General features: G+C 38.0%; 1 protein-coding gene across 1 annotated transcript in view; it reads right to left on the bottom strand.

The window, feature by feature from the left end:
- Positions 1-15,299, bottom strand: part of SDK1 (sidekick cell adhesion molecule 1) — a gene marked incomplete at both ends in the record, with an annotated part of 886,211 nt that overhangs the window by 527,033 nt on the left and 343,879 nt on the right. Inside the window, 2 exons of the mRNA XM_080702238.1 lie at positions 4,935-5,082; positions 7,632-7,738. Of these exons, the coding sequence (XP_080558364.1) occupies positions 4,935-5,082; positions 7,632-7,738 (255 nt within the window). The remainder of the gene's footprint in view (positions 1-4,934; positions 5,083-7,631; positions 7,739-15,299) is intronic.

Below are 15,299 nucleotides of genomic sequence, written 5' to 3'. Positions count from 1 at the left end.
CAGAAAAATTTTATTTTCAAATTAGACTATATTATAAGACAAAGCCATATTCATCTTTGATATGCAAAGATAGAAAATTAACTGTTCATATTCAGTAAGATGGAGAAATAAACATGCATTTTTTCATCTCAGATAAGTAAAACCCATAATTACTTATTCAAAATTCTGAATATAATTTTTCTCAATTCTTTCAAAATATCATTTGCTCTTCCAAAATATTTTTCTGCTTCGCCAGCTTTTTTTTTCTTGAAGTTTTCTAATTTTACCTTTTTTCTTGTTCTTTTGAGAAAGTTTACAGATTTTACCTGGCTTTCTTTCAAATCCTGTCATCCCCTTGCCCATTCCAGTACGGCACATCTGCTCTGCATGCCACCAGGCCAAACAGTTACAAAAACAAATAAAATTTTAGGTGGTCGGTACCAGGAAGTGAGGGTGATTAGAAATCCATTTGGGTAGAGAGGTCCTACAGATGTGATCAGTTAATTCAAGAGAGAATAACTAAGATGTTAAATAAAGTTTTAGAGTTTTGACAGAAGCCACAAAACAGGATGATGGTGCTTGAAGAGCCAAAAGCATTCTAAAGACTACTTCTAAAAGTGGGTCACAATGAATTGAGTTAATTACCTCTTCTACATGTATAATAGAAGGCATGCTTAGCCTTTCTCCTCCTAGAGTGGAACAGATGCAGCTTGGAGAATGTAACTTGCATGCTCTAGAATGTATAGGTCACACAGTGGAACATGGCCCTCATAGTTAGAGCCTGGGGGCAAGATGCTAAGAGAAAGAGGTGTCAGTATTCAGGCACGCAGCACTTATAAGATGGGGATACTAACTGGATTGCACTACTTAGAAGACTGCCTTTGTTCCATTGTCTCACCTGTATTAGTTCTTTATAGCATCTTCAACCTTAATTACCTTAATTACTTTCTGCTGTGCAACCTAACATGTTCACAGGTTCTAGGAATTAGGACTGTGTTGGGAGATCATTAAACTGTTGATTTGTTCTGTAGACCATGGGAAAGTTGCTGGATATGACTGAGTCCTCTCCCATTTGTTCAGTTCTATCATACTATATATACCCCAACAAAATTGCATTATGTGAGAAAGAGCCAAAGTAAACGCTGTGACTTGCAAACTTGAGCATGAACAGATGCAGTGGAACTCCTTAGGCTTGGGCTATAGACTCATGTATTTCATAGTTTTCTAAAGAGCTTTAAATACCACTAACACGCCAAATTTAATCTCAATCTCTTTGGCGACATGGGTCTGGTGCATATAAATATGTAATCGTGGGCTCCTCTTGGCTATGTAATATGCACCTCAAACTTAACATGTCCAAAATAAATCATAGACACTGACACCAACTATCACACATTGGTAGCCAAACTTGCTTCTTCCAGAAATGGCTCTTCATTTCAGGAAATGGTAACTCCACCCTATCAATTGACCAAGTCAGATATCCATGGCCTGTCTGTCTCTCTCTTTCTCTTTCCATCCCTTCCTTCCTCCTTCCTCACTCCCTCTCATTTTCCACATCCAACCCAGAAGGAAATTTTATTTATTCCACTTTCAAAATATATCAATAACTGACTGCCTCTATGCAAACCCATGTTAACCAACATTATTCAAATTGAAAGCTGGTTTTTTAAATAAAGGAGTAAAAAGACTAATGTGATATAAAGGAAAGTTATCAAAAGCATGAAGGAAGTTCAACAAATAAAGTGCAAAGATTTAGCCTGATACAGAAGAAAGTATGAGATTGAGAGTTAGATTCCTAGATCTGCCATATTTCAGCTATGGACCTTTGGGTTAAGTCATCTCTCATCTTCAGTTCTGATAGCTGGAAGTAGAACTTATTATACTTGCCAGGATCCAATTGTGAGGGTTAGATATGTTTCAAGTAGGCACTCAATAAATAATAGCTGCTAATATTGTTGAGGCTATTTAAGTTTTCAAGGTGCAAAAAAATTAGCTTACTCTTTCTCTTGAAAAATGAAAAAAAAATTACTTATTTGTAATCCTAAAGCTCACCTTCAAAGGTCATGAGCTACTCTAACAAACAGGAAGTTCCTCTGCCACAACAAAGCTCCCTCTCTCCTGGTGTGTTAGTGAACTTACGGGGGATGGGGTGTTCCCCAGTTTATGTAAAGCACTTTGGGTCCAAATGTTACAGATTTAGAATTCACCTCTAGTGGTGAATTTGCCTGCCAACACTCTGTGCAGGAGCAGTGCCGAAATGCCCTTTCACCTTTGGCCAAAAGAGGAACTTTCCTAGAAGTGGAAAGCAATAGATCTTTGCATGATGTATAAACCTGTGGAGAAAATCATGCACATACTGATTTATGATATCTTGCCCAGAAGGTACTTAATAAATGTGGGGTGATGATGAAGTGGAAAATATGAAACTAAAGGGCCTTGCAGAAGTGTAAATACGCGTAATCAGCCTCATCTCATCTCTTAAAAAAAGGTATATCATATTATCTTACTGAGATTGGAGATTTATCGAGATCTTCACAGTTGTAAGCAGATCATTTGTTTGATGGGACATTAAGTTAAAGCCCTAATAGTATCTTTACTTTATTAGCTCATTAGAAATCAGTTTTAGTATAAGTTTGAAAATTTAATCATTTACCCTTTTATACTTGAATAAGTGTGGTCTCACGAACATAGCTAGATCACAAGTTAACAAATGAATTAATACATACTTGCTTGCTACCAAGTTTAAATTATCATTTCACCATGATTGTGCTGTCATTAATATTAAGAGCTCCAATACTTGCAAAGAAGCCTAGATCTACCTTCCCACCCCTGGTACCAATTTTCCCCCCAAATCTATCCTCCTTTCACCTGCGATATGGCGCTAAACCCTAGAACCTTCCAAGACAATTACATAAAATGGTATCTTAGCTGCCTTTTGCTCAGCCTAACAATTTCCTAAGGCAATGAGATATTGATCCTTCATTTTTGTTTCACCCAAACTCAAGAGACATCTAAAGGTGGGTATCTAAGTAACTTTTAATAAGATAAAAAATAGCAGTTATCCTATTTCTTAGGTAACTGGTACTTTTGCTAGAATTTCAAGTTTTTTTCTATTTTTAATAACCAAAATAACAACATTGGTTAAATAAGCTTAAGAATAGTCAAGCTGGGACAAATTCAAGCTGGGACAGGAAGATCACAGGCTTTATCCTCACCTCAACAATTTAGGAGACTCTCAACTTTAGTAAGACCTTATTTCAAATTAAAAGGTCTTAGTGTGTAGCTGGGAGCGAGGTTTAATCCTCAGTACCAAAACAAAACAAAACAAAACAAAATATAGTTTGGGTACAAGCATGGATCAGATAATTTGGTGGACAAATGATGAAACCAGGCTTAGAGAGATATTCCATGGATGCTCACGTAGGGGAGAAAGAAGGTTTATTCCCCACAGTTACTTGCATAATTTCATTTCAAAATTTTCAGCAAATTGTTTTAGAAATATCATTTTTTAAAAAACTAAACACAATGAAAGCTCTTTCCCAGCATGAATTTTTATCTGTGTGTACAAGTACTTGGCAAAAGAAATATTTGACTTTTACCCTAAGCTTATAGCAGTTCATGATTCTTTTGGAGATTTTCATCCTTGAATCCTTTATATTTGGAATATTGTCTTTAAATTAGATTGCAAAATGCTTAGTTATGAAATATATACCAAATGTTCTTTTTAATCACTTAAAGCTCCAAATGAAGAAAGCCTGTCTGGCATTAGATAAATATCTTGAATGTGGGATAGGCAAGAACACCTTGAAATAATGCTTAACTAATCACAAAGCAACTATTCTGCAATAGATGGGCGAGCCACTAATTAGACGAAGGGAAATAAAACTGTCATGGTAGGATAAAAGGATAAAGAGAAATAAGCAGTAATTACTGTTTTATCGTCAGAGAAAGTAGTATCAAACATGGCTCAATAAAAAGAGGGGGGAAACTCACAGCTGTATAAGTAAATACCAGCCCTCATTAAATCAGTACTTAGTGCTAGACACAATTCAGGGATGACAATGACATCTTAAAAGTACACTCACAATAGAAAGAAGAAACCACAAAGAGTAGGTAAGAGTGCCTTAGGTTCAGTGTGTACAGCACTGAAGAGTAACATTACTTGGTCATTTGTTTAAGCTGCTTAAAGTCAGATTACTAGAGGGATACATGCATTCTCATGTTTATAGCAGCACAATTCATGGCAGCTTGAACTACGCAACCAGCCTAAGTGTCCATGAGCAGGTGAATGGATTATGAAATTAAAATTAAGGTGTGTGTGTGTGTGTGTGTGTGTGTGTGTGTGTACACACACAAGAACCCAAGTCATTTGCAGGTAAATAGATGAAACGAGAATTTTATGCTAAGTGAGACTGGTCAAGTCTCAGGATGTTAAGGATCATATGTTTTCACTCATATGTGGATGTAGAGAGAGACAGGAAGACAAAGGTAAATAGGAGAGACACCAGTGGAATGGAGGGGAAGGCAGATATGGGGAAGGCAGTGAGGAGGGGAAAGGAGAGCACTGATGACAGCAACCATTCAAATAACCCTTTGTTCATACATGAAGTAATCTGTTTCAATTATCTACTATATCTATTGTAAATATTATAAAATATTATCTATAGGGGTTTCAAGGAGGGACTCGGAGGGAAACAAACAGCTAATGTTATATGTATGTATGTTTCTGTCACTCTGAACCTCATTATGATGTGTACTTACAACATACCAAAAAGTAAAAATAAAAGTAACCAAGTCAATTTCAAAACAGCTGTTTATTAAGGATGGAGGTAGAAATCTGAGCTAGGTTCAGAGTTTTCAATCACTGGTAACCTTAATTGGTTCACCTACCACACAAATGGTGCCAGCAAGTATGAATAATTGCGTCTGAAACTTCAATGTTTTGAGTAACTTACATTCTGTTGCTTGGAATGATCTTGTGGCCTTCTCTAAACCAAGTCACTTGAGGTCTGGGGCAGCTGGTAATGGGCATTAAGTTGAGAACGGCTGCATGTCCTTGAGAAACAGTTTTCCTCTGGTCCGTGTCAATAAAATTTCCCATGTCTGCAGAGAAAAATTAGATATTTTAAGTGTTAGAAGACACTTATTGGGGGAGGGGAGCAAAGGTCAACAATGGAAATAACTCTGTTTTCCTAAGAAGTCATCAATGGTGTTTGACTGCACAAGACAAGCAAGAATGGACGGCAGCATGGACACACACAGATCAGGCTATGACTGAAGCAGGGGCACAGCCATGCACCTCCAAGGCAGCCAGGAAGTGCATCTCAGCAGAGCCTCCATCTTCCTGCAGAACACGATGGATGTCTAACAGTGGCACAAACTGAAGAGCATCCTAAGGCCATGGTAAACAACTTTCACAGCAACTGTAAATGCGTCTGGATATCTCCCAGCTACCCGGTCATTCAAGCTGGTTGCCCCGGCACCAGCCCTGGCTCCACTTGGTTTCTCCTCCTCTTCATTTCTGGGGTGACTTCCTTCCCAAAAGATCTTTGGGGAGCAATATTTTCTAACCGCTGCAGAGTGTATGAGGAGGTTTCTCAACCATCACTACACTGTTGACTTAATTTGGGGCAGCAAGTCTTTGTTCTACTTGTTAAGAACATTTTAAAAATGAGGTCACGGGGGGAAAAACCCCACAAGCATTCATATGTAGCTATAAATGGCTGGTTATTTTTAATTGGTGACTATAAATTTTTGAGAAAAAAATCCACATTAAAATTAGATATAGAAAAATGTGTATACACAGAGAAATAGCAAAAAAAAATCCTTTATTTCAAAATGTCTATAAAGTTGGAAATTTCCATAAAACAGCTCTGCTATCTATGACTTTTTTGGATTTTTTGTTCAAAGAATTATTTTCCACGTGACAGTGTGTAATATTTGAGGGAAAATATGAAATAAACTAATGAAAGAGATTAAGAAAATACCCATGATTACTTTAAAATAAAACTAAATTTGTTATGCAAGGGAAGGAGAAAAGGAAGAGAACATCTAAGAGCTTGAGATGAAGGGTAGAAACAAGGATATAAATGATTAAGCAAGAAGTCCAAATTCAATTGTCTAAAATAGAATTTAATATATTATAATAAATCCCTGGCTCTTAACTTACTCAAATATGGTTTGGGTATTGATCTGCACTCTATTTATTATGTTTTCAATTATTCTATTGAATAAAAGTTCTGAATTATTCTGTACACGAATTTAGCTGTGTGACTTCATCATCATGATTCAAAAAACTATGCCTTACTAGTGACTTTTAAAAATAATTGGGCCAGGTATGGTGGTACACACCTGTAATCCCAATACTTGAGAGGCCGAGACAGAAGGATCATAGGTTCAAGGTCAGCCTCAGCAACATGGTGAGAATCTTAGCATCTTAGCAAGACTCTGTTTCAAATAGAACATAAAAGAGGGCTGAGGTGTAGCTCAGAGGTAGTATGGCCCTGAGTTCAATTCCTAGTATGACAACAATAATAATAATTGAACATTTATAGTATCAATACCTCATATAGTCATTAGTACTTATGGTAGAAGAGTAAAACAACAGGTTGAAATTTAATTTAATTCAATTAATTAATTTATTTATTTATTTTTGGTGGTACTGGGGATGGAACCCTTCTCCCTCTGGGCTCTGGGCTACACTCCCAGACCTATTTTATATTTTATTTGGAAACAGGGTCTCTTAAGCCAGCAAGGCTGGCTTCGAACCTGCATGATCCTCCTGTCTCTGCCTCCCAAGCACAGGGATTACAAGTGTGCGCCACCACGCCCGGTGAAATTTTATTTTATATATTAACAAAAAGCTACAGGCCTAAACTGGGGTCAAAATAACAAACGAGGGAATCTTATTCTCAGCTAATAGCACTGCCAGACATAGAAGCTCCACAATGTTCCCTGAAGTATACGACACATAAAAATGTAATTTAAAATTTCAGAACATTTCATTCTTACTTTTAAACACAGACATTTTGGTAGTACATTCAAAATATAATAAAAAAGACTTTTCAGTTTAGGTACTCTTCAAAGCTTTTGGATTCGAAAAAAGACTAAATTCACAGGCCAAGTTCACTGCCCTTTTCCTCCTAAAGATGACATTAAAATTCAAGCTCCCTGCATGTTGATTACTCCTTCTGTAACTTATAAAAGTTTCATTCTTCAAAATGGATCTGCTGAATAGAGAAAAAAGTGCTATAAAATTAATAACATCTGGGACGTGGATACTTTTGTAGTACAGCAAAAGGACTTCTAAACAAATCACTGGAAAGAACTGATTATGAATTGATGGCATTTGGATTTAACTTTTATTTTTAAAAGGCTGCTGGATCTCAAAATATTGCAAGCTAAGAGTGGCTGATTCATAAAACAAAAGTCATCTTGCTCTTCTTTTCAACCTCCCCCATTCCTCAACTCTATTCAGCTGGAAAAAGCAGCATCTGCCCTACCCCCTTGCCTGGTTAGCTCCACTGGCCATTCACTCATCTCACTAGTTTTAATCTACCAGTCCCTACGATGGCTAGAAATGGTTCTGACTCCCTCCCCAGAGCTGCCTTATCTTGTTCTTCCACATCAGGGGCCCACGACTGTACACATACATGCAACTTGAACTTCTGATTTTCTTTGCAAGAGTGCTCCCATCCTGTTCCGCACCACGCAGCGGTAAAACCCAGCATCCAACTTCTGTAGAGATGGAATAATATACCTGTCAAATACAAAAAAGAAATGTGGTCACATCTGAATAGCACAGGCATCTTATCTAGCAGGTGTCCAATTAATATATTAGCTTTAGGGATCTAAGATCTAAGCAAGTCTTTCCTAACCAAGGCAAGAATGACAACTATGGGGTGTTTCTGAGATGATTTCATCGATATCTGCTTCCTGGCTAGGCTGAGAGTACATGAAGCTAGGACCCATGTCTGTTTTAGTCGTCATTGTGCCTTGCTATCTAGCACCACGCTACACACAAAGTAGATATTACTTGTGATGAGAAATGTGTATGATTGAGAAATGTGAAATAACTAAAGGTCACTTCATTTAAACTAGACATTTCAATAAAACTTTATTTTCATTCTACAGGACCTCTGAATTTCTAGAAATGTTTTCTGGGAACAGTTTTAACATATTGTGCTGCCACACTAGATAAAAGTTTAAATGCCACCTTCAGGATGAGATATATCTCTGCTCAGGCAAAGAAAGCAGTGGTGTTGGGACATATTCTTCTCTCTGTACTCGTGTGCACACCTTCCAACCTAATGATACACCTCCTTTTCTTCTCCATGTGTGGCCTGACAGTAACTTAAAATTTGTTTTCAGAAACCATAAAAAGGCATTTCATTGGTTTTTATTCCTCTGATGATAAGTAATCATCCTTAAAACAAATGCCTTTCTAAGAACCTTAGCATATTTTAATAGAAAAAAATAGTAATTAAAATATATAGTTTCAACAAAGCCCTTCTTTAGGTTTACAGCTAGGTAATTTTTAAATCTATAGGCAATAAGACTATATAAGCAGTCATCACATGGACAGAGTTGCACAGCTCCTGAGCACACACCTGCTAAGCTCTTTGAGATGGCACAGTCATCAGTGTCTAGGTCATGTTCATTGAACAAATCAAGAGCAAGGCTTGAGCAAGCCAACTACCTGACTCAGGGTTAATAACCAAAATGTATAAGGCACTCAGCAACAAAAGAGACAAGTCAATTTAAAGAAATGAGCAAAGAAGTTGAACAGACACCTCTGGAAAAATACATATGACTGGCCAAAAGGTCTATGAAAATGTACACAACATCACTAATTATCAGGAAAATGCAAATGAGATATTACTTTGTGTTATCTTGAACTTGTTAGGTGTGTGTGTGTGTGTGTGTGTGTGTGTGTGTGTGTGTGGTACTTAAGACTGAATCCAGGAACTACACTATCCTAAACCTATTTTATTTTATTTTTATTTTTGGTGGTGCTGGGGTTCCTGGAAACCCTTCTACCTCCAGGCTACACTCCAAGACCTATTTTATACTTTTTTAAAATTTGGAAACAGGGTCTCTCAAGCCAACAAGTCTGGCTTCGAACCTGCGTGATCCTCCTTTCACTGCCTCCCAAGCATGGGGATTACAAGCATGTGCCACCACGCCCAGCTTTTTTAAATTTTTGAAACAGGGTCTTGCTAAGTTGCTGAGGCTGGTCTTAAACTTGCAATATTCCTGTCTCAACCTGCTAAGTATTAAGATTACAATCCTGTACCACCATGGCAGCTTAGAATGTCCATTAACCTTTTCCCATTTGCACCAAGAATACTTGCTGCTGGAGCTTGCAACTGCATTTGCCTTGAGATGACTCGAGGCTTCTAGTTCTAAAGGACTTTTGCAAATGGATAAATGGAAAGACACTCAGAATCATATACACTACTGTTGCATTAAGATTAGAGATGATCTCTGCTTAGAAACAACTCCAAGGACAGTTTTTATATTTTACATTCACATTGAAAGCAGGTCAGATTTGCTTTAGCCTCAAGGGGTATGTTTATATCAAATTAAATGAATGAGGTAGGAGAAAAGAGAAAAGGTTTAACAACAACCACACACACAATAAAAGATCTGGGTGTGTAGATGTGGTGGTACATGCCTGTAACCCCAACTGCTCAGAGGCTGAGGCAAGAGGATCACAAACAAATTTGTGGCCAAACCGGGCAGCTTAACAAGACCCTGTCTCAAATAAAATAAAAAGAGCTGGAGTGTATTTCAGGGGTAGATGTTTGTGGTAAAGAAATGTTATGTGTGGGACCCTGAGTTCAATATCAAATACCAAAAATAATAAATAAATAAATAATAACAAATGATGATAAGAGTCTAGGGAAAAGAGGATTCTTATACATGTGAAATATGTGAAATATGTAACTAGGACAGAAAATAGTAATAGAAGTTCATAAAAAAATTAAAAATACAACTACCGTGTGAGCCAGCAATGTGATTTCTAGGTATCTAAAGGAAGTGAAATCAGAATCTTGAAGCAATATTCGTATTTCCACGTTCAATACAGCTTAACAATAGCCAAGATAGGGAAACAGCTCAAGTATATTAGGAAGGCCTCACTAATATACATGATGTACATTCACAAATACATCAAAGTCAATCACTAAGCCAAACATGAGAAGTAAGGAGGGGGGAGGGAATGAGGTGGATATTGGAAAAGGATTAAATGAGTGATGTGTGCATGTATGCCTCTACTATCTTATACCCCATTAAGATGTATGACTACAATGCACCAATAATAAATAAACAAATAAATAAATAAATATAAAAACTAAAAATAAAAAAGGACTTCAGATAAATGAAGGGGAGACCACTAGGATAGTATAATGGATTGGGGGAGGTAGTATGGAAGAGGAAATAGGAGAACTGATTAAAGAAACCATGTAAATAATGTTATGTTCATATACTAAAGTGTCACTACCAATCTCACTAATATGTATGGGGATGGGTAGGAGCAGGGTATGATCTTCAGGGAGACAGACCCAGTGCTGTGTGCATGTATGTTTGTATCTTTGAACTTCACTATGACACACCAATAAAAGTATTTAGAAAAAAAAAAGCTGGGCGTGGTGGTGCATACTTGTAATCCCAGTACTTGGGAGGCTGTCCCATGCTTGCAACCAGACTCAGCTACTTAGTGAGGCCCTCCAACTTAGTGAGACTTAAGATAAAAGAATGAAAAATAGGCATGGGGGTATATCTTGGAGGTAGACTGTCCCAGTACCACAAAGAAAAAAAAAAGAAAGAAATAATAAAAGGGAAGAAGAGAAGAGAAAAGAACAAAGGAAGTGATGCTTTCTTTTACAAAAATGAAGTTCTGGTGAGAATTATCTACAAATTCAAAACTATGTCCTCTTATAAAATATAATCAGAGAAATGTTTAAAAGGTGAGGTAAAAGACAAAGTATATTTCTTTGTTCAATTCCCAAGTATGCCTTAAATCATTTATAGTCAGCTAATTGCTTAACTTTTTATTCAACTAAGTCCAACTAGTCATCCTGAGAAAAGAACTGATAGACAACAAGTTTTAAGTGAATAAAACATTTAAACACAAATATTAATTCAATATTAAAACAAATATTAATCAAAATATCATTTTACCTATGAAAATATTCTTGATATCCTATGGCAGGATTCATAAAATCTTTTATTATAAAATATTGTTGAGCTTTAATCTTAAAAATTTTATTCTGCCGGGCGTGGTGGCGCACGCTTGTAATCCCCGCGCTTGGGAGGCAGAAACAGGAGGATCGCGCAGGTTCGAAGCCAGCCCCGCGCACTGGCTTAGGAGACCCTGTTTCCAAATAAAAATGTAAAAATAGGTCTGGGAGTGTAGCCCGGAGGTACAAGGGCTTCCAGGAACCCCAGTACCACCAAAAAAAAAAAAAAAATTTTATTCTGTCTGTCTGTCTGACCATCTGTCTGATTTATCTTAATTTTGTGTTTTTCTCTCTTAACCTCATTTTCAAACTAGATTGAATTTTAGAAGATTAAATAAAGTTTCTTTAAGTGAAAAAAATTTGTATTCTATTCTAAGTAACAGGTCATCTCAAACAAAATTAATTAATGAAGATAAAATATCAACCCAAATACAAAAACGCAATGCCACTTGTTTAAATTAGCAATCAGAACCAGAAGGATTAGCAGCTTTGATTATTGTATACTGTGATCCTCATAAAGAGGTGTTTTAAGATCAGGTGAAAATAAAACAAGAGTTTCTAGAAGAAAACAATAGAGAACAAAGCAGAGGAACTACAAGGACAATTTTATCATTACAGCATAACCATATTTATATAATTGTCATTTTTGTACTTTTTCCTTTTTGCAGTATCTTAAATAGGCCTTAAATTCTTATGAATTTCTATAATAATTCTATGTACTAATGCACAAAAATAGCACTGCTTTCAAGCAACAGGAAGAAACAGACACAAAATTGAATATTAGGCATATGCTGTTGTGTACCATCTCCTTAGTCTAATGTCTCACCAGGGAAAAGCTATACAAAAAAGTTGCAAAGTTTTCCACCTATTACCGGAATTCCTACACAAATTATGTTCACCTAACAGATGGGAATATTCATTGTGAGTCTATTGTTTATAAACACACATTTTTAAGCAGAGAAAGTTTCCTGGCTCTTTATAAGAAAGTATGATAAAATCTTAGCACCATATGCCACTAAGATATAGGAAATGCCTACTCCTGATTCCAACCAGCACGGCAGGGAATGTTTGTGCTCGCTGTACCCAGGCAGAATTCTAGTAGACTAGCAGAATGTTCTGTGGGACTAGTTTCTTATCAGTAATAACATATTAAAGACAATCAAACAGAAAATCTCAATAAGGCCAAGGGTTTAATTGCCCATTTCTGCTAAGGAGTATATCAGTTAGGAACTGTCACTCTGAATGGGCTACCAGAACAACCCAAGAATTTATCTAGGAAGCAGCCTTAGGTCCATTTCAGCCAACAAACATTTGCCTGGCTATCCCTGGGGTAGACATGATACTTTTGTCTGCCCAGGATCTGAACTACTTCCCTAAACTTGGAGAATTCTTCACTTTGGAGCCTTAGTGGTCATGCAGCTTTTCTCAAAGGCTGCTAAGACTGTACATTTCCATGTACATTATCAGATGGTCTACAGAGTACGGTCTGAGACACAGCCACGCATAATTCCCCACTTGTTGTGGGCTACTAACGAACAGGAACAGAGCCAAGGACTCATCACACAACAGCTATGATGGTGGTGACACAGTGCGTGGTAGTGGGGTCACAGTGGTGATGGGGATTTGGTGGTGGGGACAGAGGAACAATAATGGTGTCGAGTGTCAACTGGGGCAGCAGCTCCAGCAGGAGCATTGTGTTCAGTCCCTCGTGGGATGGCTGTTGGGGTGCCTGTGGCTCAGGGGCCTTGCCTCATTCTGCTGCTCAGTCGCCAGTCAGCCATGGGATTCTAAGGGCAGCTCACTATCCAAGCAATGACTTGCCAAAGAGAGAAAGTTTATTTCTGGAGTTTAAGAATTATTTAGAAATTTACTCCAAGAACACAGTAAAAATCATCTGTGGGAAGAATAATCTAAAATTGCTAGGTACTCGATACTGTCAAAGATAAAAATCTAAATAATGCCTTAGTGATCATTGCTTTTTTTTAAAGAACCATGGCTTCCTGGTAAACCTCTAAGAACTGATAAAAAGAGTCTCAAAAAGAAAAAAAAAAAAAAAAAAACAAGGACAAATCACTATCTTAAAAAGTTTTCCTGACCTGGAAAGAGTGGCACAAACCTGTAATCCCAGTACTTGGGAGGCTGAGCCAGGAGGACCACAGGGTCAAGGCCACCCTCAGCAACTTAAGGATCCCCTCAAAGACTTAGCAAGATTCTGTTTCAAAATAAAAAACAAAATAGGGCTGGGGGTATAGCTCAGAGATAGAATGCCCCTGAGTTCAATTCTTAGTACCCAAAGAAAAAGAAAAAGAAAAAATTTCCAGAAGGTGAACTACTAAAATTTTAGAAGATGTCTAACAAAGTACTATTTAGTTTCATATTAGGAACTGTTGAGCAGTTCTTTCCAGCATAGTTAGATATAATTAAAAATACTCATAAAAGCAATAGAACTGAGGACTTCCGGGAAGATGGCGACCGAGAAAAGCGAGGCTTAAGAGCCCCACTAACAACAAATCTCCATTACCACAAAATCAGTGCCTTTCAAAGCCAGAAAACAACATCACCAGAGAAACAAAAAAAAATCACCAGGCTCCAGAGAGAAAGCGGACTGAGAACAGAGCCACAGAGGAGATCCTCACGCCTGAGGACGCGGCATCGGCAGCAGCACCATACTGCCGGTGGCACCGGCGAATTCACAGGACGGCCACAGCAAGCCGAGGGGAGCCGCTACGGAACAGCCAGGCGGGATTTCTCGGCGCAGAGGGCATCTAAAGCTCCCAGTGGCTGAGCTCAGCACACGCTGCAGGGATTCAGAGTGGAAATCAAAACCAAGAAAAAAAAAACGCCAGCCCCATAGCCGAGGGCGTAGCAGCGGCGCCATATTGCCACCGGCGGCAACAGCACCGAATTCACCGAATTCAGTACAGCTACATCTGTGTACTCAAGAACAGTGAGTCAAATTGCGGGCCACAGCGGAGAAATCCCAGTACTGTACTCACTGGGACTTGACCCAGTGGGAGAGGGGTGGTGGCAGTGATATCACACCATAGGAGAACGTGCAACTTGGCACCCCCCACAGTCTAAAGCAGCCTCTATCGACTCTCTGGGTCGGAGACTCTGTGATACAACCCAGTAAAGGAGTAGTGGGGTCTGAGATACTACTGACTCGAGATCCAGAGCACCTTAAGTGAAGTCATAGTGACCCAAGGTAAGAACCCAGAAAAGGCACAAACTTCTGAAATCATGGGAAAGAGGAATAATACTGGAGCAATGAATGCTCACAACCCCACAACATCAGAACCCGATAAAACAGAAAATCAGAGATTTCTAGAAGATCAAATCAGGAAAATAACTGTAGAAATAATAGAGGTGCTTCGAAAAGAACTCAGAGAGAGCCAAAAAGAGATAAAGGATGCAATTAATGAAGTAAAGGCATCAATTCAAAGCACAAACAACCGATTAGAACACATGGAGAACAGAATCTCGCTCTTAGAAGATGATCATTCAAAAAATGAATGCATAGTTTCTAATCTAGGAAAAAATATCCGACAGCAGGAATCTGATATTGAAGAAATATGGGCCCATTTTAAGAGAGCTAACCTACGAATAATTGGAATAGAGGAGAGAAAAGAAAGTGAAACCAAAGGGATCAACAATCTCTTCAAGAAAGTAATAGCAGAAAATTTTCCAGACATAGAGCAAGAGGTCGATACGCAGGTCCAGGAAACGTATAGAACTCCCTTTAGACAGGATCAGAGAAGAGGATCCCCACGCCACATAATTGTCAAAATGACCAATGTGGAAGCCAAGCAGAGAATCTTAAAGGCAACAAAAGCAAAGGGCCAAGTGACATTCAGAGGCAAACCAATTAGAATCACTCCAGACTTCCCAAACCAAGTTATGAGAGCCAGAAGGGCTTGGAGTAACATATTCCAAACTCTGAAAGAAAACAACTTCCAGCCAAAAATTTCCTACCCAGCAAAACTTTCTATCAAATTAGATGGAGAAATAAGAAGCTTCCATGACAAACAGAAACTGAAGGAATTTATGTCTTCAAAACCAGCGCTAGAGAAAATACTC

The sequence above is a fragment of the Muscardinus avellanarius genome, assembly GCF_963383645.1.
Source record: "Muscardinus avellanarius genome assembly, chromosome: 10".
Lineage (NCBI taxonomy): Eukaryota > Metazoa > Chordata > Mammalia > Rodentia > Gliridae > Muscardinus > Muscardinus avellanarius.
Note: the sequence above shows the minus strand (reverse complement) of the source record. Positions and strands in the feature narration are given on the sequence as shown.